A 23,202-nucleotide genomic window follows, 5' to 3' on the forward strand; every position below is an offset into this window, starting at 1 on the left:
CGCCGCCAAACTCACCACCATCTTCTGCATGTGCAACATTTGCAGCCGGACACACACCGCTCCCCGGCGATGGAGACTGCGGGAAAAATCCGCCGCGGCGGCATGGCTTGCTGAAGCGGCAGCCGGGAGAGAGGCAGAGCGCGAGCGGGAGAGGATAGCGAACAAATACTAAAACAAAACCACCAGACAAAAAAAAAAAAAAAAGAAAAAAAAGAAAAAGAAAAAGAAGGAAACCTCTCTTTTTCTCTCCCTTCCTTTTTTTTTTTTTTTTTTTTTTTTTTTTAATTCCTGGTTTTGTGTGTATCCTGCTCGCCCTCGATGCCTCTTTGAGCAGCATCCAGCGAGCGAGCGGGAGAAGGCGAGACAGAGAGGCAGAAGAGAAGATGAGGATAATTTGCAGACAGCTTGTCTTGTTGTTTTCTGGCTTTTGGGGACTAGCAATGGGAGCTTTTCCTAGCAGCGTGCAAATAGGTAAGCGCTGCATTGGGCTGCGTGCGTGTGTCCAGGCGTTTAATCCTTTGCGAAGTGAGTTGGAAAAGGGGGCTCTGAAGGCAGTTTTTGCAGATTTCTCCTCCAGCACCATCCCATTTCCCTGCCTTTACGAATCATCCTCGTGGTTCTGTATATGTGCCTCCGTGTGTCCGTGTGTGTAAATATTTCTGTGTGCGTTCGCGTGCGGGAGGGAGGATGCTTGTCTTTTGCAGAACTCCTTCCAGCCCCTGGTGTGCGATATCGGCACGGCAGGAAGGGGTTTGGGGCTGATGCCCCTTGGCTGCTTCATCCCCCTCCGCGTCCCCTTGCTTTTGCCTGACTCCCGAAGGAATGGCGAGTCCTGGGCACCGGAGGTTGCGGTAGCCGGCGGGGATAGGGGGTAAAAGGCAACGCCGTCCTTCGTTTCTCTCTGTAGTTGGAAAGTTTAGGGGTTTGTAACTGTCTCCCTGTAGTCCTGTGCCCCATCCTCACCCCTTTCCCATAGCCTCCTGCTTCCCTCCTTTCGGACGTGTTTCGGATGGGACGCAGCTATCTGAATTCTTTCCAGCTCAGCTCCATCACTGCATCATTTATCTGGACTTGTAAAGATGCTACTAATAAGGCTGAGCTGCTCCCTGCCTGCACATGGCTGCAGAGGAGAAAAGTTCATTATATTCCTCTTCACTGCAGATTATCCTGCACCGAGTTGGTATTTTCTTTTTTTAATCCAGAAAGCATCGTTCCGCTTAATCAGCCCGCCACTTAATGTGAGAGGCTGTTGAGCAGCTGAGTTACCAGTGTGTTCAGATTCAGGGAGATGGAGGCTAAACACTTTAAAAGGTCACTGTAATCATGACAAATCTGGGTATTTATGTATGAAAGGCTGAAAGCCGAGAAGTCAGAAAAGAAGCATGAATGCATCAGGGAGGTTAAAATTGATTTGAGACAGTGATTTAAAGGCAATGGTTGTGATTATGAATATTATTAGTTCCTTATCCATTAAAGTCTTAGGACTTGCCTTACTGTGCAGCTTTAGGAGAGACAGTTGCTCAGTCTAACAAGACAGTAAGTAGCTTGCAAATTATTTACCCAGCTTCTTTTGCTTTTTGCCTTTTTTTTTCCCCTGTTTTTTGTAGGTGGTCTCTTCATCAGGAACACAGATCAGGAATACACTGCTTTTCGATTAGCAATCTTTCTTCATAACACCAGCCCCAATGCATCCGAAGCACCTTTCAATTTGGTTCCTCATGTAGACAACATTGAAACAGCTAACAGCTTCGCTGTAACAAATGCCTGTAAGTAAACATGCCACTGATCTGACCACCTTACTGGTAAATTGCAGTATCAAGAACAGGAAAACACATCATTATCTTGCATTGTAAATACATCAGGAAGTCTGTCTTCGGTAAAGATACCCTTCGCAGAAGAGCAAAAGGGGCAGCAGTCCTTGTTAGTTCCTAACTGGAGCAAAATCCCTTCTCCTGCCTTCTGCTGACTAACCTGATGTGACATTTACTTTAGTGTTATTACTGTAGTTTCTTGCTTCCTGGTTTCTATGGAGATGAATTTTGTTGTTGTAAAGAAAAATTATGAATGTCTCAATAAGTGCATTAAACCCCACAGTTACTCGTTTGCTTCTGTGCATGCTGTGCCTTGAGTGTATTTGATAATATATGATAATGTGTGTACTCCCAAATGCTTTTCTAATGGCTGGAAAGGAGACAGGGAAGCAGTGGTGTGCAGGATAATAAATCTGAGTTGCTTGACGCTGCAGTTGATCTGGTGATGTCACTTGAGGCAGCCCTGCTCTTATATTCTAGGTTGTAAATGTCTCTTACCATTTTGTAATGCATACATCCTGTGGATATGTCTCTATGCATCCATACATTGGTGCCAAATCAAGTTAGTATCTGATCTAGTTGATTTCACAGACCACCTCAACTGGAACAAATATTCTCGTCCTACTATATATTTTATAAACACACACACACCCTCCCACATAGACACAGATGCACATACACAATGAGAGGAAGACAGAGCAAGAAATGCCCTTAACAAATGAGGTAATATTTAATTAATTTATTACTAAAAAAAAAGCAAAGTCTAATTAGCTGAACTTGCTACACTTCAGTCACCTCAGGGTCTTTATCAGTGGTAAAAAACCACGTCCTAGATATGCCTAATCTCTGAGAGGGGCAAAGCATTATTTCTATTTATTTTCGTGTGTGTCTGGCTTCTTAAAAGGAGTTCATGTTATTATGTAAGACAGTGGTATACAGTGGGGCAAAGCTGAAGACTGTAGTAGCGTTACTACTTTGATGTTCATATTTCAGGACTCTGTAGGTTTTCCTCTGTGGCTCTTAAGTTTTTGAATCCCTCCTCTTCATTCAAGAGTGAATTGCCTCTGGAAGTAGATGCACTAAGCAACATTGCTGAGCGAGTTTAAAATAGCAACATGCTGGAGAATGTCTTAGTGTTCATCGTGCCTTTAAAATACGTGTCGTGTTTCTCTTCACTTTCTCACTGCCATCTCTGTGGCACTTTTTAATATGTAAACGTACAGTATGCTGTGCAGTTCTCATGAATAATTTATTGTATGATTGCTAAATTTATTTATACGAGTCTTTGCTACTTCAAGTTTCAGATGACCTTGCCACCTTATTTAAGAGGAAAAGCTTCTGAGCTACCAAAATGGCTCCATTCATTTTGTGCAGGAAGGACTGATGTCCCATAAAGTGTGAATTCTGTATTAAGCAATGTATTAGTTGTGTTTACCATGGAAATCAATATCAAATTCCCTAAGGTAAAAACATTTCAGAAGATGCTTTGAAACTGGAAGGAATCAGGTCTATGCAGGTGTAGTTCATTGAGAAAATATTACAATTCATGTCAACTTTTGCAAGCACTGATAATATTTATTCCATGGAGACCAATGACACAGTACCTTTTTCAAACTTACATTTTTAGTAAAAGAGGATGGGACTAAAATATTTGTGTACTAAAATCAGTGATTTTAGGTGATTTCAATTATTTTAGATTCTGCCTATGCATCTAGTTCTGAGAATTTCTCAGGCTGTTGTTACTTTCTGGATTAAGGATATTGCTCAGTATTTCCATTTGAATGTTAGTGAAGTAATTCTGATTTGCACAAATTTTAAATTGTCTAAAATTGGACCACTTTTCTGTGCAAAACTAAACACCTTAAATTCAAAAAGTGTTTGCTCAAAACTTTGCCCGTTTACACTGTTTGCAGCAGATTCTTCTCTCATTCCAACCACCTTGTTACTTTTGCCTTAATTTAACTGAGGAACATATCTCCCATTATGTTTGCTGTCATTTATAGAAACAGTGATTCATAACCTGATCCTTTTTTCCCTCTTTAAGCTGAACCCAGTTTCAGTTCCAAAGTGTTTAATGGCTTTAGAAATGATGAATCCTTGTAGTATGGGGGGAGGCAGAGAAGAAAGGGAAAAGTATATTTATGTGCTTGTGTGTGTATGCTCATATAATTCTGTATGTCTGTGTTAAAAAGAAATAATCCTAGAGGCCTTATTTATGTTTCTATTTGCCACTTAAACCCACATGTATTTTTGCATTAGTCCACGTTTGCGTTTATTTCATGTTTTCCAGTCTCATGGCAATAATCTGACTACATCGTCTTTTTAAAAACATTTTAATACTGAAGAATATTTTTTAAACAACAGATCTTCTCCTAATGAAATGTAGGCAAAGCGACTGGCAACTGAATGAACATATCTCATGTTCCTTAAGCTAAATGTGAGCAGAATCCTGCAAAAATCAATTGTCTGATAGCTGGAGGACACTGGTTTCCATGTGATTGAATTTGCTGGCTTGACAGAGGCTTCTAAAGCGCAGATGTGAGTTTTTCTAACCTAATTAAAGAAACCCCCACCATTAGCTCTGAATTAAGTGATTTCATGGCAATATGAAATGAAAACTCTTTACTGAACTGCTGTGAAACGGTGGCTTTGGACCTTGCTGTTTGCACAGAAATTACTCAGAGCACATGTCCCCAGATATACAGCACAAAAGCTTTAGAGCTGCTGGACTGAGATGAATATGCATGTGAGTTCAAGCATAAAGCTCTGAGACATTACCAGTTTCCTCTGTTTCTGTTTCCATTTGCTTCAGAGGTTGCTTGTGAAGATTCAGGGCCTGACCCCTTGCATGTGTCAGGGACAGTAGACAGATTATTCCAAAGGATTATGGATGGCATGCCAGCAGGTAACTCACTGCAGCACTGGAAAAACTTTAATGTTTTTTTTCTTTTCACTAGGTAAAAAACATACATCAAAATGTTCACCCAGGAGTACTTTTGGAATTGGAATCATTTTGTGTATTCAGTGTCATAGCTAATTTCCAGTGGTTATTTTATGTGGTTTTGTTTTCTTCAAACAGGCCTAGAACATCAGTATTTTTATTTTAAATCATGAATGCATATGAAACATGTTGCTTTAGCAGATAGAATCTGTTGTGAGTTAGCAAAATTGATCTGATCTATATCACTCTGGAGGTTTCAGTCCTTTTTCTTTTCCCTTCACATTTGCGTGTTTCATTTAAACTCTGTTCATTTCTTTTGCACTACATACATTATTCAGAGAATCCCTCTTACTGACAGAGCTGAAATTATTCCAAAACATGAATAGTACAAGATTCTTACTCATCAGAACACAATACACCGGAGCTGAAACATTTGTCTATTGGCATACGTTGGTTTGCACCTTATAAGCAGGAAATTCTGCTCATGATTAGAAATCTACCTGCATTCAGATGCTGGAGCAATACACTGATTTTTGGAGAGGACTGTATATATTTATTCTTTAGCTGAACGCAAAATAATTTTCTTCCCTCCGTGCACCATCTGTATAGCACATTATTATATCTCAGCAGCACAGTCAACATTAAACATGCTTGAATACTTAGGAGAGGTAGTGCTATAATTTTACAAATAGCTATTTGCCTTTCAGCTCTTGTTTTGAGGCTGAGTATTTTTCTGTTGAAGTTTAAAAAATCCTTAATGTTTAGCGGTCTGCAGTTCTTGCACAGAAGTAGGCTAAAGGGGAAGAAGAGAGATTGATTCAAGTCTTTCATTAGAGTTTCATACTAAAAGTAAAGCTTTTTTCTCTTTGAGTCTGTTTGACTTCATGTGTATTCTGATACGAATTCACCTAATAAGTGTGATTTAGGGAAAATCAGACACTTCTTTCCTCTTTTGCACTGTTCGTTTTTACTAGATTTTAATCCCAGTAGGTACAACCCCCCAGAACATAACCTTGTTTATTATGTGCCACATGGATGAAAAGAAAAGGCCACTGGAATCAAAAATTTTCTATCTTGGAATAACTTTCCTCTTTCTTCAAGAGTTAGTGCTTTGATTCTTATGCCCTCTAGATTTATGTGGGGTTGATGACCTGGAATGGGAGGGTCTGATTCTGCCTCACCAGTGGGAGTGAAGTTTCTGGGGAAGGTCTACTGAGGTCAGAGGCAATCCTGAGGACAGACAAGAGCCTCCCTTGCCACCCTCCCCCCTCTGTGTGTCTGTCTCTGGGCTTGTGCATGCTACTGAGGGGAGAGGCAGTGTCATTTTGGAGTTAAATTTCTGCTACCTCCAGAAAGCTGAGGAAATAGACTTGCATGTAGTATTGCTCTTATATTGTGACTGTCATTTTACCTACAGCAGTTTCAACTTTGATTTACTCAGCTGCATCATAATGGGATTTTCATTAAATTTGGTTATTAATTCTGCTTTATAGTTACAACTCAATTTAGCAATAGAAGCATAACCTTGGTTGAATAATCAGTGTCATTTAAAACCATGGTGTTCTTTATTTAGAAAGTGAGATTTCATACAGCTGAATGGTGTTTTGCTATCAAGAGCAGTGCAGTATTCCCAAAGATGCAGTTTGGAGTGTGTTGGGAGTTACCACACAGTCAGGTTTTAACTGCAAAAGTAGATAGTGTACCAGTTGGCTAGAAAGATGGAACTGGATTAAATTTTACCCTTCTAAGATAGGTTTGATTACAAAAATCCTTTTGAAGTGAATGTGTTGCTTTAATTCATGGAATTTATCTCAAGCTAGACTCCAATTACTGAAAACAGTTTCTATTAATACTTTTATTATTAGCACTTGCTGATGAAATCAAAGAACATGTGTGTACTTGGGTGTCATCTGCCATAGGAAGGATTCTGTATATTTTTAAGAGATAAGAACAACCATATTTGAAGAGTTTCATATCTCTAAATGTGATATTTGTAAATAGTCATACAACAGAGAGAAGATCAACTGTCAATATCTCCAGTCCATCAGAGTCTGGTTTTAATTTTCAAGGTTATTGTTGAGAAAATAAATGATGGGCCTTCTCTGACATACAGTCAGATTTCTACCCTAAAAATCTAGAACATCCATTTCCCTGGCATTAAACACAATTATTGTCCTAGCATGCTACTGGACTGACAAAAACTCTAAACTCAAAAGCTTTATAGTAGCCTATAGAAATAATTTAATATTCATTTCAGAGCATTACTAAGAAAGATTGTGTTCCTTCATTCCTCCTGCAGAAGCCAGTGCAGTGCGGTACATGTTGTGTAGGACAAAGCACTTTAACAAGTAAATTAAATTGATTAACTTCAGCTTTATCATTGTATTCTAAGTTTGTATGCTAGTCAAAATAACTCATGCATTTCATTTTTAGGTCTTGATTGTTTTGAGACTTGCTTGTTCATGAGCAGGGAAGACGTCTGCTTTGATTTCTTAACCGTTTTAGATCCTACTATGAATTGTGCAGTTTCAGATTGGGAACAGGTGAAGTTCTTTGTATTTAAACATGTTGGACCAAATAATCATTTCTCATAGTTCCTATTCCTTAATATATGACTGATTAAAGGGTACGAAATTTGTGCTAGTGCAAAAGTGAAGATGTCCCTATGATTGTACCAGTGTAATTATAGGGAAAAATTGGCCTCTTCTGTGGATTTCTATTCCTCTGGGTACTTAGCTTGAGGCAAAGATTTTGGACTAGTACAGCACCAAGTCTGCTTCTGCAACTGAGGTGGGCATACCAAAGTTATGTGATAGGACACAAAGTCAAACTAGATCATTTATTCCTGTGTAAATAAAGAATTGTTCTGAATTTTGGAAAATAAATTCACTCAAAAGTATCTGATCACAGTGTCTTGTTTGGAAATTTTGGTGTTGTTTTACTTTTAAAAATTTTCTCAGAAGCTTTAACATTTTCCTCTGTCTAGTTTGGCTTCTTACATAGCTTCTGGGTTTTATTATGGCTTTTAAAGATCTTACTGGTTTTTGTCAATGTTGATATGGATTCAGTTGCTTGTCAATGCAGTTATATCTTAAGTAATCTCAAAAATTCTATATTAACGATATCTGCTTTCAGGCACCCAAGTTCAAATAGAAAGGCTACCCTGCATTTTGGCACTCAGAGACATTCTAGTATTTTCCAGAGTCGTTAGCAGCACCTGCCCTCCTGTTGGGAACTGCTTGCTCCTGAGCACTTAGGAGAATCTGTCCTCCTCTGTGCAATAATGCATAGGGCAAGTGTCTTCTCTCGGTAGTGCTACTTCCTTGTGAGGACTGTGTTTCTTCCCTACTCTTTTTCCCATGGTCCAGATGAAGTGTCTGCCTGACTTGTACAAATAATTGCAGCTATTGAGTTCCTGGCTTCTTATGGTAAGAAGCTGGAACCACAGTGACACATATCTTGTCACCCTTGTCCTGGCAATGCATTGGGGAGACCCAGCTCGTCCTTCCTCTTCACCAGTTCTTCCAGAGCTGACTATAGAGAAATTTTATGTTGGACTCAAGTGGGAATACCAGGATACTTACAACAGAGCTACTGTAATGGCTAGGTTTTGACCAGCTATGCTGACATTAATAAATTCCAATACAAACACTGGCCCTTGTCCTGCAGTTTTTTCCCCCAGACAGAGCTGGTTTTGATCTAAATAGTGGCTCTACCTGAGCAGTGATTGCAGATTGGAACCTCTCATAAAGAAGGAATAGTAGGAATCCACTTTTTTTGCAAGGTGAATATGTTCTCATTTTTAATCTCATAGCTCAAATTTTTAAAAGTATTAAATTACTTAACTCCTGTTATTTTTAAAAACCAAAATGTTTAGACATTGGACCCCTGGTACATAATTGCCTGTTTACAAAGAGAGTCAGTTGGGCAACTGTTTTCTTGTGTTCCACAGGCTATTTCAGTGTTGTATTTATATGCAGCAATTGCTCCTGAAGCATGCAGGCTTGTGCAGTACCTTTCACTATATTCATGGCCAACATGCAGTTATTTTTTCCGGTAAATACAAATACAACCCAAGAGAAAGAAGTACTTACACTTTTCACTAGCTTATTTATTAGATTATTTTTGGGGAAAGGCTTTAAACACAGTTTGAAGACATATTAAAATACATAATTATTTAACTACTCAAAACAGCTCTTCTGTTTCTCACTTTCAGACCCTCTGTGGGGTAGATCATGTGCCATTTCTGCACGCACAGTCTTCCAGTTGCTTCTACGGTGTATTTTCATAGTAAACTTTTAAACCCCTAAATGGAACTTCATTTTTAATTGCACATCATCTTTTTGTACAGTTCAGGTATTCCTAGTGCCTATCCATCAAATTGGTTTAGGAAAGTTTACAGGTAGAGAGAGTTAATTGCTGAAAAGAATTGAGACTTTCATGTTTTACTTGCCTGTGTCCAAGGATATGGAATTTACATTTTCACATTGCAATGTAAGAGGGTATGCATATGTTAATATTAGAAATTATTTTGCAAAATAATTAGGAATTATTATAAAAAATATTCTGGTTTTGTTAATTTCTTCCTCAGGTATGCATTATGCTTCATTCTTGATGATCATCAAGGTCCCTTTCCAACCCAAACCATTCTGTGATTTCTTTTTATTAGAGATTTCACTGATACCACAATGTCAGGGTCTGATCTGTTTTCCCAGTGGGTAAAGTGATTCATGTAATACATATTCAAGGTAGAAACAGCAGAAGGAGAGGAAATAGCGCAAAGAAAATACAAAACGTAGATTATTATTTATCCCCAAAAGTTTCCTGTTCTACTTTAATATTCCTGATGTTCAGTAGAAGTGTTTCATGCGAGTAGTTAACATGAAATATAGATCTGGATGATGCTGTGTTAAGGTCTGGAAAACACTGAGTATAAGGGAAAAAGATATCAAACACGGATACATTCACGTAAAATTCAGGAGAAAAAGCTATAATTTTTTTTAAATAGCATGTGTCCATCAATACACTGAGCCCTCTGTTTCCTCACCTAAGTTGATGAGGGGAAAAGGGGAGAAGATTTTACAGACCTTATGTCTCAGCAGAGTAGTGTAGGATCTTCATTTAGTGATTTCCTCCAGGTTTTCTGTGTGGATCTGTCCCAGTGAGGTTTGCTAATAAAGGCCTCCAGCCTTCGTAATTTCCATTCGTTTAAACTGCGAGGAGTGTTTAAGAGTGGACTTTTCAAAAACACTGCAGCTGGGAGGATAATTTCCTTTAAAAATCAATAGTCATGGGGTCTTGGCTGAGTCAGGAGTTTTTCTCACTTACCCTCCAAGTAGAACGGACAAGCCAAGTAAAAAGCTGGCTTCTGGGGCTGCTTGCACATCCTGTTAACACCGTCTCTGTATCTTGGTGTGTGACCTCCAGTTGAGAACTGGTCAGGGGTTTTTCTTTCTCAGGTCCTTTTTTTAGAAATCATTATCTTTGTTCAGTGCTTCTCTTGGGTGGTAAAAGCAGCAGAGTAATACTGTAAGTGATATGTTATATAGATAATCATTAGAGTTGCTGTCTGCAGGCACAAGCAAAGGTCCAAGAAAAAGAGCATAAGAGGTGTATTGGGAGGACCTTCATTGGCATCTCTTGCAGGATTACGTATGTCCCATGAACGTGCGTGTCTGGAAGGTCAGGTGTCGTCCCGTATGGAAGTGATCCAAGTCCTTACAGATGATGTAGGAGAGATGTGAAAGCAGTCTGGGGGAGGAAATGTTGACTGATGGCTATGAGCATCATTGCTTCCAAGAAGAAAAAGTAAAGGTCACCAAAATAAGTGGGAGTGTGGATAGCATGTAATAATGTTCACAGATTATTGTATTCTAAGGCTAGATGGGACCATTTTGGACACCCAGTGAGATCATCAAGATGCTTGTCAGCCAGCCTCAATACCTTTATCCAACCCTTAATTTTTTTTCCTGAATAAATCCAGTGTTGACTTGAAGACTGAAAAAAATCACAGATAAACTGTCATATCATCAACACATCATTGGGATATGTCACCCAGTGTCTTTACCTGTGTTGAATGTAGGAGCCATACAGAGTAGGCAAGAAAAAAAATGCCCGCTGGGTTTATTGTTGGTCTTTACATAATCAGCATGATTTTCATCCAGTTTTCAGAGCTGTGAAGCTCCCAGAGCCCCTAAGGTTTGTTCTGGATGGTTGGTACAGCACAGCACAGAAGGGTGGTGTGGGACGCCCTTAGTAGCATGGCTTAGGTGTGCCAAGATGTGAGGACTTAGTTTTTTCAAGTTTCAACTTGCCTTGAAAAATACTTAAGGTGGATACAAACAGTGGGGCTTTTTCCCTCTCATAAGAAAAAAACATCTCCTAACCCCAGCAGGGACTGTGGCTTGAAGCAACAGTAGTAGAAGCTTGGTAAACAGGTTCCAAGACCTTTAAGTACATTTTTGCTAACAAATGTATGCTAATCCCCATTGTTTGTATTCACAGATTCATCTACCTACAAGTACAACTTAATGGTCATATATGTTACACATATTTCACTTTCTACGAGCCACAGAGGATGTGAATCTATTACTGCTTTCACCTGGAGCCTCTGGGCTGTTAAGAGATCAAGAGTTATGAATTTAGCTTTGGAAATCCCTAGTTTCATCTGCTTTGTGTGTCAGAGGAGATTGCGTCCTGAACAAAACATGACAATGAATGAGATTTAAAACACAAGAATATTTGCAGAAAGCAAAAGACCGAATAAAGGAATACAAGAAGTGCTCCCATAGCTGTCTTTGATGATCTGTTGAACTATTCTGAATAGCAAATGTATATAGAAAGAATAAAAAAAGGACAAACCCTTTCTTTCCTTATACTATATAAGTCACTAAAACAGGGACAAATAGTAACAGAAGACCTCAACAATTATTTATTGGTGTACTAATAGCTGTATTTACAATGTCCTGTTTACTACCACTCCATCCATTAAATGTTTTAATTAAATAATTTATTTTTCAGTTATTATTAAAATCAGCTGGAAAATGGAAAGCTGTTTTCAGACAACTCAGAAAAAGAACCAGGTACAGTTAGTGCAAATCCATGTGTGCAGCAGATAATTGACAAGGTTTCAGCAGGTGCTGTGTGAGATGATTTGGAGCACAGGTGGCAGGTGGTGTGCCCTGGTTCTTCAGGCACCTTTGCAGACTCAGAAATGAGAGATTACCTGGAGTAAGGGCTTTAATGAGTTTGAGATCTTGCTCCTGAAGCTCCTGAAGGGCTCTTTGCCCTCCATTGACCCTCAGTTGGGAGGGAGAAGGGGTTCAAGATACATCAGGAGCCGTGTTTTAAAGAAACACCATTATTCAGTTTTGGGGAAAGAGGTTTCAGAGAGCAGAGAACAGACTGACATGGAGCACTTCTTGCTGTGTGGGGTATTTTCTGCTTCTGAAAACAGCTGGAAGGTATGGCTGGTGTGTGTGAACCAGGGATTATAGCTGGTGTGAGCTGACATGACTTTAAAAAACTTTAAGGTGAACATGTGGTTGTGCCAAGCTGGAAACTTAGTACAGAGGGGGAAGTAACACCTAGTCCACATGTCCAGTGAAGCACAGGAGGAGTTAAAAAATACGGAAGAGCATAAGACTAAATAATACTGTTCCAAGAGACACAAATAAAATTCTGTTCTCTTCCATCAGCTCTCTTCCTCTCCCTGGCTTTTTATTGTTACATGCCCCAGCTTTACATGACAAAATGGGAGCAGTATTCAAGATGCACCACCAGTGGAAGCAGTTGACATGGTGCTTCCCATGCTCTGCACCACCGAGAAGAGTATCTTTGCATCCCAGAAGCTAAGTCAGAATGTCCCAACCTTACCTTACAGCTAGGCACAGGCTGTTGTGGCTTCTGGGTTCAGCACCAGCAGACACAGCAGCTTATTAGCTCCTGTAATGTATTGATTGCAGATAACTGTCAGCTTAACTACTGCAGGGAAAGGAAGGAAAGGGAAACAGCAAAAAACCATTTGCTTATTTGTTACAAACAGAAAAGAAATTACGTCCTTATATGACCTCAGAAAAACTCTGCCTGTTCCCATCTCTGTTTTACTCCCCCAAGTCAGACTTGGACTCCAACATGTCAGCACTTTGAGGGAGTGGTGGTGCTGTACCACAAAAAACAGTTCATGCAGATGAATTGGATTGCTTCCCTCCACTCTTTTCTGGGTCTCTAACAGATGTTGAAGAACTACTGTATTTTTATTTCCTGATGAAAGGACCAGAAAACCCATCATTCTTTCAGTTACTGTTTATGATGGGAATCTTTTGCTCTTCAGCTGGCAGGCACCAGAGCTTCACACCTTAATCACATTTTCTCTGTCAGATGTTCACATGCTATGCTAAATGGGAGACTAGCAGAAAATCCTTTGAGCAATTACAATAATAGGATAATAATAATTATTGCAGTTCCTTGCACTTACATAGTGTCCCTGAGATTAAAATGAGATCCAGCATAATGTTACCCCTTTGAAAGGGTATGGATATCCACTTCCAGCAGCATCACCTCAAGAAACTGCTCTCCAGGGCCTCACCCTCCTCCTCCCTTATATTTGATAAGGTAAAGCAGGGCTGTACTGCCACCTTTCTATTCACGTCTGTGAGCAATTGACTGCACAAATGAAGTCATGAAAGAGAATGTGAATGAGAGGAATCGGCACCATGAAGAAGTTTTTTTTCCTCTTGTGCCTATAAAAGGCAGGAGAACATTAAAGGATAATCTCTCCAGTTCAGAGGGAGCATGCTTACATAAGATATTTTTCTTTCTTGACTGCACATCATGTAGGTCTTAGAAGTACTAGTTAAGAGAGTTAAGTGTGTGCCACCAAAAATGTAACACACAGGTATTGCTTTAAGCCTGTTGATTCCTTAAGATGTGCATTACAATAATGTACTGCCTTCCTGTCTGGTACTGTCTGTGAAAAGTATTGTCTGCAAACTGTTGGATTATTGGCACAGTAAATTAGCAGTTCCTATCCACTGAAATAAAATCCCTTGGGCCCTCTTCTTGGCCCAAATAAAAGTGTTTCACATTTAACTAAAATTAAAAGGTTCAATGTCAAGCTTTCAAAACTTTGTACCTCTTGTTAGTGCTGTGATGATGATAAGTTCCTTATGGTATGTGACCATAACAAAGTACTGCTATAGTTTTTTCACTGAGACAAAAATAGAAAAGTGATAGAGAATCCTAGGGTTTGCTTTTTTTTTTCTTGTTGATATAGGCTCTTAACTTTCCACATTGAGAATACAGAACAATTCCAGCTTTTAGTGGGAACCTGCCCCTTTTTGTCAACTCTCTCAGCAGACAGAGATGGAAGCATTAACGAAGCAGACTGTCTCCCTGCATCTGTAGCATGGGTGACTGAAAGAATTGTTTGTCACGTCCATTAATGTGGCTGGCTATCCTGATGCTTGGCTTCAAGAGACAAAATAATGGCTCAGACATCCTAAAATTGAGGATGTACCACAATTCTGCGCCCTATATAGCCAGTTGTAACCCACATCCGACCTCCACTGGGGGCAGCATGGATATGGCCATTCCCAGTGCCACACTGGATGAAATACTTCTACCATGGCCCATCATCATTGTATGAGAAGGCAATCTCACAGGTTGTGCTGTAATACTTCTCACTCTCTTCTCTTCATCCTCACCAAACAGATGTTTTTGTCCCTGATGTCTGTTTGGCTGTAATCCGCTGGAAATGATAACACCTCACAGTGGCCTCAAAGGATTGCAGTCAAGGTTTGCTGGAGTATCTCATTTCTGCCACTTCTGTGTTTACCCGGGTAATTCCATCTCCATTTGGCTTTGTGAAGGACATGAGGAGAGCAGAACATGGCTGGCAATCCTGTCCTTCTTGGGGCCTTTTTCTCCTGCATCTACAGTTCATCCAGTAGAGCCCCTACCCAGATTAATTTTTGGAGCTTGGAGTGTTTTCTTAGGATTGTTACTTGTGTTTCGAATTATGCACTTGGTTGACATTTTTTGTATCCAAGAAAGGAGGTTTGGGATAATAGGAACAGCTCACTGCAGCCACACTACAGCATTTTGGGATGGTGTCTTAGGTTGAGGTGCAGAGACAGATACATGCAAAAACATCTAACTTCATTTCTTCCATCTGTATGTAGAGAAAGCACTATAAAATATTTAAATACCTTTAAAATGGTGTATTTTGGCTTTATGTGGAGAACTGTAAACCTTTAGGAGACACTTTTCAGGAAGAGACTTCTTAAGTACTTTAAGCATTGCGCATCCTGGCAGGGCAAATTCCAATGCTCTGTTGGAAGCCTGGATGGCAGTTAATTTACTTAGACCAACTTGTTAATTTCTGGTTGAAACTGTTGCCCAGAAGTCTGTGTAAATGTGTATAGCTGACAGAGAGCTGTCCTTTTGTACATGTATTTTTGTATTACTTTCAGCCACTTCAATGATCAAAATACTAAATCTAGCACTCAGGCAGCTTTTGGATTTATGACAGTCCCTGAAGGACTTTGGCTTACAGTTATACATATAGGTAGTTTTGAAAATTTATTACAGAAATAATAACTCTGTGATAGCATTCATCCAATTGCTTATTTAGAGCACCCAGTGGGAGAACAAAAAAAAAAAGAGCAGCTAGAAATTCCCAGGGCAAAACTTTGGCTCAGTGCTCTGCTGTCCCTCACAGGGTGGGGAAGTCAGAGACATTTCAGAGACTTAAGGCAGTTTTCAGAATTTGCAGAGTGTAAAACCAAAGTGAAATTTGTCCCTGAGCAGCAAGTAGTCCATTTAACTGTATTTTAGGTGCTGTCCTTACATATTTCAACTTAATTATTGTTTTCTAATATTCAGGGATGTGCACATGCACTATAGAAGCATTTAGTGAGTCACCTCTGTCCCACTCCACATGCTCAGAGGATGACAGTGATTTTCAGCAGCTTGTTCTGCCCCTCTTGCTCCTCTGTCATTGTCCATGGTGTTGCCCAGAGCACACTCTGGATCTCAAGAGACTACAGCAGATCTCTTGGGTGTAGGCAGTAATGAGGGCACCCCGGAAAAACAAGAACAGGCCGCTGGAGATGAGTGAAGTCAAGTCCCAGTGAACTGCCTGATGTGGTGTTGTCCTTCCTTCTGCCTTCCCTCTTGGGCCATCACATCCACCAAGCTTTATGAAAGGAACCTGCCAACTATCAGGGATGATCTTTACATATATATATTTCATATTTTTTGTCATACCTGCCATCTGTGTTTTCTGCATTCTCTAGTCAAAAAGACCAACTGTGACCTGAAGGAAAGTCCTTCTGCAGAGAGGGCAGAAGATGTCCTTCTAACGTGCATGTCTTTGTTAGTGATGTGATCAAGCGTGAGCAAGAGATGTGACCATTCAGGTGTGATCTTTCAAATACGCTTGGGATGATGGTTTTGCTTTGATGTTGATTTTTTTGTTTGGGTTTTTTTGGAGTTTGTTTTGTTTTGTCTCAAATTCAAAACCAATAAGAATCACCTTCATAAATCTTAGAAATCTTAAAAAAAAAAAAAAAAGAAAACTCCAAAGTGGGTGAATGTGGGCAGGGCTGGTACTTTCCATTTCAGCGAGGCACACGGGGGCAGGTGTTGTGTTGGATTGATGCTGTTTCACGGGTCATTACCACCCTGCGGAGGAGCTGCTGCCTCACAGCCACCAGGGATGTGTCAGGGCTCCCACGAAGGGCTGTGGCACCTCCTCACTGCAGGATGCCGGTGTCCCTGCAGCCGCTGTCCCATCCCAGCTGGACCTGGGGAAGGGATGTGTACGCATTTGGGTGACAGGCAGGGCTGGTTATCGGACGGGGTGAGGTTTAGCTGGTAAAGTTGTTCAAAAGTCGGGGAAGCAGCAGCTCTTTGAGAGTAATGGAACAAACCTGCCCTGAGCTCCAGCCGTGAGGAGCAGTGCCCACCTCCGTGGCTGCCTGCCAGCTGCTGGGCTCCAGACATGGAGCTGCCCACCTGCATCCCCACAGGAGAGGGTGATTGGGCAGCGGGGCTGGAGAAGGCATCAGCATTTCTTCCATAGAGGTAAGAGCATAAAAATGCTGATTATCAGCTTCAGGCTTACTGCAGGGAGAATTCTGCCATTAAAAGCTCAATTGCAGCCACTAAGATGAATATAAGTGACTCCAAAAAGAGGTGATTTCAGAGGGAAACTTTCAGACTTTTTAATAAGCAAAATAATTGGTGCTTGTTTGTATGCCTTGAAACTACGTGGGGTTTTTTTCTTGCTCTTCAGGGTTAATACACTGTGTCCATGTCATAAGAGCGTCTGCTAAGTGTTTCTAGCAAGACATCTTGAAATGCTGCCAGAGACCTGGAGATCTGCATACCTTGTTCTTAACACAGAGCGACAGCTTTGAATCACACATTGTACCACTGCACAGCCAGAATTGTAAATACCGAATTTTAATTATCAGGTATATTCATAATTCATTAATAGGAGGTAGACAAATAGACTGGGCTGGCTTTGCAGTGCAAGAAAGATAAATGGAAGATGGTGCATAGATAATAGATGCTTCAGTAGAATGTGTAGAATTTTTCTTTCCTCCATTTTGTCTTGCTGCAGCTATTTTTCTTGGACTCTCAAAGACATTCCAGGAAGAGGGGCTGGAAATAGGACAAATGTACATTCATCACAAATGTTCAGAATTCTGAAACTTAGCTTTAAGCACAATGTGAGCTGTTGAATGCAAAAGCTCCAGGATCAGCCATGATGTTGTGTATGTTTTGTGGCAGATATTTCTCTAGTTACTTAATAGCAGCCATTTAAACTTTGGATGTATTAAATAAAGTAATTCTTAACCACGTCCATTCCATTTGTTCTTGGATATAGAAGTTTAACTGACTTAATGTTAAATATTCCAGGAATTGCTTATCAATTTAGGTGATACGATAGATGATATGTCATTGATTTAATTACGTAAAACCATGTTTAGGTAATAAATTTTCCACAATTTTTCTCTCGTTAACATACAATCACCTGCTTCAACAGTTGTTTTTCAGGCTAAATTAAAAGTGTGTAGGAAGTGTAAGGTATATTCAGTATATCACATACTCAACTGTAACTTGAGTCTAGATAGCAGAGCACACGATTGCCTAACCATCAGGCTGGCTTTGGAGAAGTAATCAACTATAAGAAAATGATGAGTACATAATTTTAGATCATTAGAGATAATTATTGTAACTAGGAATGCTTTTAACCTAAAAGTGAATAAATGTGTAAATACTCTGCAGTATATATGCCCATGGCTTGAAATACCATTTTAAATGGAAGATGTAGTGGAAGATAGAAAATGAAAGTTCTTTGTTTATTCAGAATATCCTTTTCTCTTGTGTCTTTAGACTCTTAGGATGAAAATGATATTTAATACAATGCACTGTTTGTGTGAAGGCTTAGTGTCAGATGTATGTTACTTTGCTCCTAAATGGGATAGTTCTTTGTCTGGATCAGGGCTTGGCTGGGAGGCTCCGTGGCCTCCACCGGTCCCCACACCTGGGTGTTCAGAGAGTCTGTGGGAACACAAACTTCCAGGGCCACTAACTTATTTTACTCTACATCATGCAGTTTAGTTGGGAACATAATTCATAGATTTTGAATGAAAAAGGTACCTATAGTTTTTGAAGGTCAAAAAAAGCCATCATACTCCATTGATTGCCTACTGTGAAAACACCTGCTTATAAAATGATATTCAGAAGCATACTTAAAAAGTCATGGCAGGCAGGTGAAGTTCCCACTGGCTGGAAAAGGGGAAACATAACCTCTGTTTTTAAAAAGGGGAAAAAAGAAAGACACAGGAAACTAGAAACCAGTCAGTCTCACCTTGGTGGCCAGCAAAGTCATGGAGCAGGTCCTCCTGGAAGTTATGCTAAGATTTAGATTAGGTATTAGGAAGACATTCTTTCCTGTGAGGGTGGTGAGGCACTGTAACAGGTTGCCCAGAAAAGCTGTGGATGCCTCATCCCTGGAAGTGTTCAAGGCCAGGTTGGATGGGGCTTTGAGCAGCCTGGCTTAGTGGAAGGTGTCCCTGCCCCTGGCAGAGGTTGAAATGAGACAGCCTTTCAGGCTCCTTCCAATTCCACCCAGTCTATGATTCATTCATTTTCTACTGATCAGGCATTTGGTGCCTTATTTCCAGGAGTGGTGTGCTGACGACACACGCTGTTCCATCAGCCAGAAAGCTAATGGGAGATGCTGTTCTCACTTTTCTGAAAAACAGGGCTGAATTTTTCTCCCAATTGGATCACCAAATGTCAAAGGCAGTTTATTTTGTCCCAAGAAAAAGGTCGGTAGGGTTTCTGCTGAAGCACATAAATGGTTTCACCCAATTACAGAATCAGTAGTTTGGTGAAGTGACTTTAACTATCAACTTCTGTTTCTGTTTCTGTTTGTAAAATAAGTAAAATCAGCCAAAACCAACTTCTTTTATAGTTTCCAGGACAGCTGCAAATTTCAGAAAGATTCAGTGCTCAGCTATCTATGCTGTGTGTGCAATAACATCTCCTAAGCAAATATCATGGCAAAATGACTCGAGGTCCAATTTCCAACAGTTTATTCATGTATGTGCCAAACACAGAAATTTCATTTTTTTTAGATGTTCTCATCAGCAATGATCTGCTATTTTAAAAACTGAAAATACATAAAAATGTTGAAAGAGAAGGAAATCAATGGCATAATCATGTCAGGGCAGGATCCTATTCCCCATCGCTGAGAGTTTAAGGGGGCACTTTTATACTTCAGAAAGAAATTACACCCTATCAGCTACAAGTTACTTGTAGCCAGCCTACAAGTGAAAATAATCGTTACTTTATGACCCATCCAATATGCTTTTAGCAATTCTACTTTAAAACATAAGTTACAGATGTTCTTCAAGGCTCATCTCAGAAAAAATTTTTGTGCTTTTTCAGGAAAACCTATTATGTCAAAATCATTGCAATTACGTGTATGCATAGAGTTAAGCATATTTCCTTCGAAATGCTCAGCTGAACAAGGCATTGAGAACATTTCATTGTTCTTCAGGCCAGAGCACAATATTTTACAAATGTGGGAAACAAAGTGAAATACTTGCTTGAGGCTAAGGAACCAGTTGCCAGCAGGCTTGAAGGGGACTAAATTCCCTCACTAGCTTCTTGACAGATGGAGCACAGTCTGAGAGCCATTTACTTATTTAGATATAGGTGTAAGAAACTTCATGATGGTTGTGTTTTATGGTTGTCTTTATTCTCTGTGAATGCTCTGTCTGAAAGATAGGAATTTTTTTTTAATGAGCAAATAAGCTATTACATGGAAATCTAATATTATGAAAGTAAAAATGGTGCATGCGTTCTTGCTTTCTTGTTTTTATCTTATAGTGTTGTCATGAACAAGTTTATAGCCTTAGCGATATGTTTTATTTTCCCTAGTAACATTAAAGCTGTCATTTAATTTTAGTGTGGGATATTCAGTTGCTAGTTGGTTTATCATCAAATTTAAAGGGTGTATTCCTGGAGCATGGAGCACAGTTTTTTCCCAGGAAAATTAATTCCCTGATTGTAAATGGCAAGAAAAGTTGCTGAACTATTGTTTTACTGTTCTGCTTTTAACTTTTGTTGAAATAATATATTAAATATGTAGTGTAAGCTTCTCACATATTAATCTTTGCCTGAAAAAAAATTCTGAAAATAATCCCTCTGTTTATTGTTGGGCTGTTCTAAAGGAAAATTTATGTCTGTGCTGACTTTTTAATAACAATTGAGGTATAGAAACAATTGTTTCCAGAGAGCAGAATGAACCTTCGGAGTTTAAGTAATAACGGTGTAAATTAAAGTTATTTATTTCATATATTTTTTCTGCATTTCCCCAAAAAAGTTTTTAAGCAGCAGATTCAAAACAAGCAAACAAACAATGAAACAACAAACAGATGTGTTTTTTGCATGACAAGTGGTAGTCCTATGGGACCTTTTTCTGAAGAAAAATGGGGATGCAAGCAGTTTGCATGGATTCAAGTTCAAATTAGCTGTGCACTGGCAGAGATCCATGAGTTCAGACCACTCAGAAAGACCCAGGAGCGGTAAATATAAATAGTTGAGTGCTGGGAACATATTCAGGGGAATTACTCCCGTCTGGGCACTTCCGGAGATAGGTGGATCCTCTACCTGAGGCAAAATTGCCATTCTTGCTCTGGGGCAGGTTTCCAATCCTGTTACAATTACAGGTTCTTTTATGTGCTCCTGTGCTAAAATAAGGACAGGCTAGGCATGATGGCAAACCAACGTCTTTGGACTGCTGGGACTGACCTGAGGTGTCTTTGGACAACTGAGTGTTGTTTCCAGGAAGCGAGGACCACCCAGGAGTGCTGCTCGTGCTACTGAGCACCGGCCTCTTGTGGCTGTAGGTAATGGCACAAGATGGAAGGACGGGAGAGGCTCAGAACCAAGGAAGCAATTTTGTGTCCAACGCAAACACCAGCACTAATGAAAGCCTCACAGGTATTTCCAGAGGAGAATGTACCCTTTCTATGCATAAACATCAAAGGATTCGTAGGGTTACTGATTAGGAACTGCGGCTTCTTTTAGTTAAAGAAGGCATGGTTAATTAATGATTTTGCGTTCTGATTAGAAAATTAACATTGCTAATGCTGTTATTAGATAACTGAATTTCGGTATTATAAAAGCCTTTTGAAATGCAATTTGACAGAGCATATATCAGATTAAATTGGATTGATTATGGGAGTTTTGAAGTTGTTGATTTCTTTGAGAGCTCTGTTAACGAAGCATTATATTGTAACAGAATCCATTAATAGCACTGTTCTCCTAAGCTAACGGCCTATTACCCTCAGTAGGTAATAAAGTGCAGACGTGAGGCACCATGGCAGGCAGGGTAGGACAGAATTACTCCACTGTGTCCACTGCAGATCTTCGTGTACACTTCTAATTTTGTAGTGCTGGGGGGGCCCTGTCCTCACCGTCAGCCTGGGTCGGTAACACCTAGTCCCACAGAGCACTGTCATAAAGCAAGACCATGGTTTGGCGTTGTCTGTTAGCATCAGAGGACTGGTGTGGTAATACCATGTGGCAGGAGGGTGCAGTGAAAATGTTCTGCCTGTTCCAGGAACTGGTGAAAAGAATTGACACCCTGGGACATGTGATCCTCCAAAAATGGCAAATACTACCTGCGTATCCTCGCCTCCTCAAAGCTTTTGTTTTGCACTCTACATATGCCAAGGCAATTTCTACAGACTTGCTAACATGCTAGATATCTAAGTGGGCAAGATAGTATTATGTGTTTCCCCCTCCCAGCTGGGGATAGTAGTCTTATGTCCCAGAACCACTGAACTGATTTATTTACCTCATATCTGGGTAAAACAGTCCTTTCTAAAAAGTGTAAGAGTACCTACAGTCATCTACTGCATATTTAGGAACATCATAAAATTACTAGTGTAGAGTGATTCAGCTGATGACCTTAAGAGTACTGGTGGTTTTTTCTTTTTGTTTAGATGTATGGCACATTCCTTTTTTTTCCAAGACAAACTGGTTAATAGTTGAACTTAGTGATCTTGAAGGTCTCCTCCAACATAAAAAACCCTGTGATTTTATGATTCTTTGTAGTTTTGCTCAGTTTCTTTCAGGTGAGGTACTTTTCTCCCTAGAAGCCAAAGCCACTGTGGGGTACCATGCAAGAAATGAAAACTATGCACTGAATATTAAAATAAGGAGGCCAGCCTCAGAACTAATAGCAACTAGAGGCTTTGGCTGAATACCAGAAGCTCTTTTTAGTTCTTATAAAAACTTCCCTGCACTGGATCTTGGCCAAAACCTTATCTTGGCAAAACTCTATATATTCAAAACGTTGGAGAGAAAAAGCTTTGGTGTCTCATCTCTGAATGTTAGTGCTGCATCTGTGGAGTTCTTTGCTACTTTCCCATCCATTACTGTAATGGTCCCAGTGAAGGCAATGGGCAATGCCACGGTACAACTAAAGATTGTAATCCAAAATCCCGTGGTGCATAGATACACCAAAAAGTTATTTTTCATCTTCTGAGATTTTTTTATAACAGTGATGATGCAGGAAAAGAGATTTTCACAGCTGGCAGCTGAAAACTGGACTTTTTGAGGTCAGGAATATAAGAGGTAAAAAAATAAAATCTGTGGTGCTATCTGTTGTTACCTTTTGCACTAAAATTGCCCTTAATGTAGATGTTTCCAAGTCCACGGTTAGATGCTGTGGTTGTCTGGGAGCCCTGAAAAAGAAGCAGCCTGAAAAGGAAACAACCAGTAGGGAAATACATTATACAGCAGTTCTCTTGCCATCCTGGCATGCAATGTCTGCTTCTTTATGCTTAGGAGATAAAGCAAAACTTTTACTTTATTCTGTAAGGAGATTTTTTGAGGGTGGCAGAAAAACCGGGGATG

The 23,202-nt window shown here is 39.9% G+C and overlaps 1 protein-coding gene across 8 annotated transcripts in view; it reads left to right on the top strand.

Annotated features, from left to right (window-relative positions):
* Positions 1–246: 246 nt before the first annotated feature.
* The window catches only part of GRIA4 (glutamate ionotropic receptor AMPA type subunit 4), a 216,934-nt gene continuing 193,978 nt past the window's right edge, over positions 247–23,202 (top strand). For 7 of the 8 annotated variants that reach the window (XM_010400583.3, XM_010400586.3, XM_010400584.3 and 4 more), the window contains exons 1-2: positions 289–471; positions 1,608–1,766. In XM_010400583.3, coding sequence (XP_010398885.1) covers positions 384–471; positions 1,608–1,766 — 247 coding nt within the window. In that variant the 5' untranslated portion in view covers positions 289–383. Of the gene's footprint in view, positions 472–1,607; positions 1,767–23,202 lie in introns of all 8 variants that reach the window. The other variant, XM_010400587.3, reaches the window with a different exon arrangement.

This window comes from Corvus cornix, chromosome 1, assembly GCF_000738735.6.
Source record: "Corvus cornix cornix isolate S_Up_H32 chromosome 1, ASM73873v5, whole genome shotgun sequence".
Classification (NCBI taxonomy): Eukaryota; Metazoa; Chordata; class Aves; order Passeriformes; family Corvidae; genus Corvus; species Corvus cornix.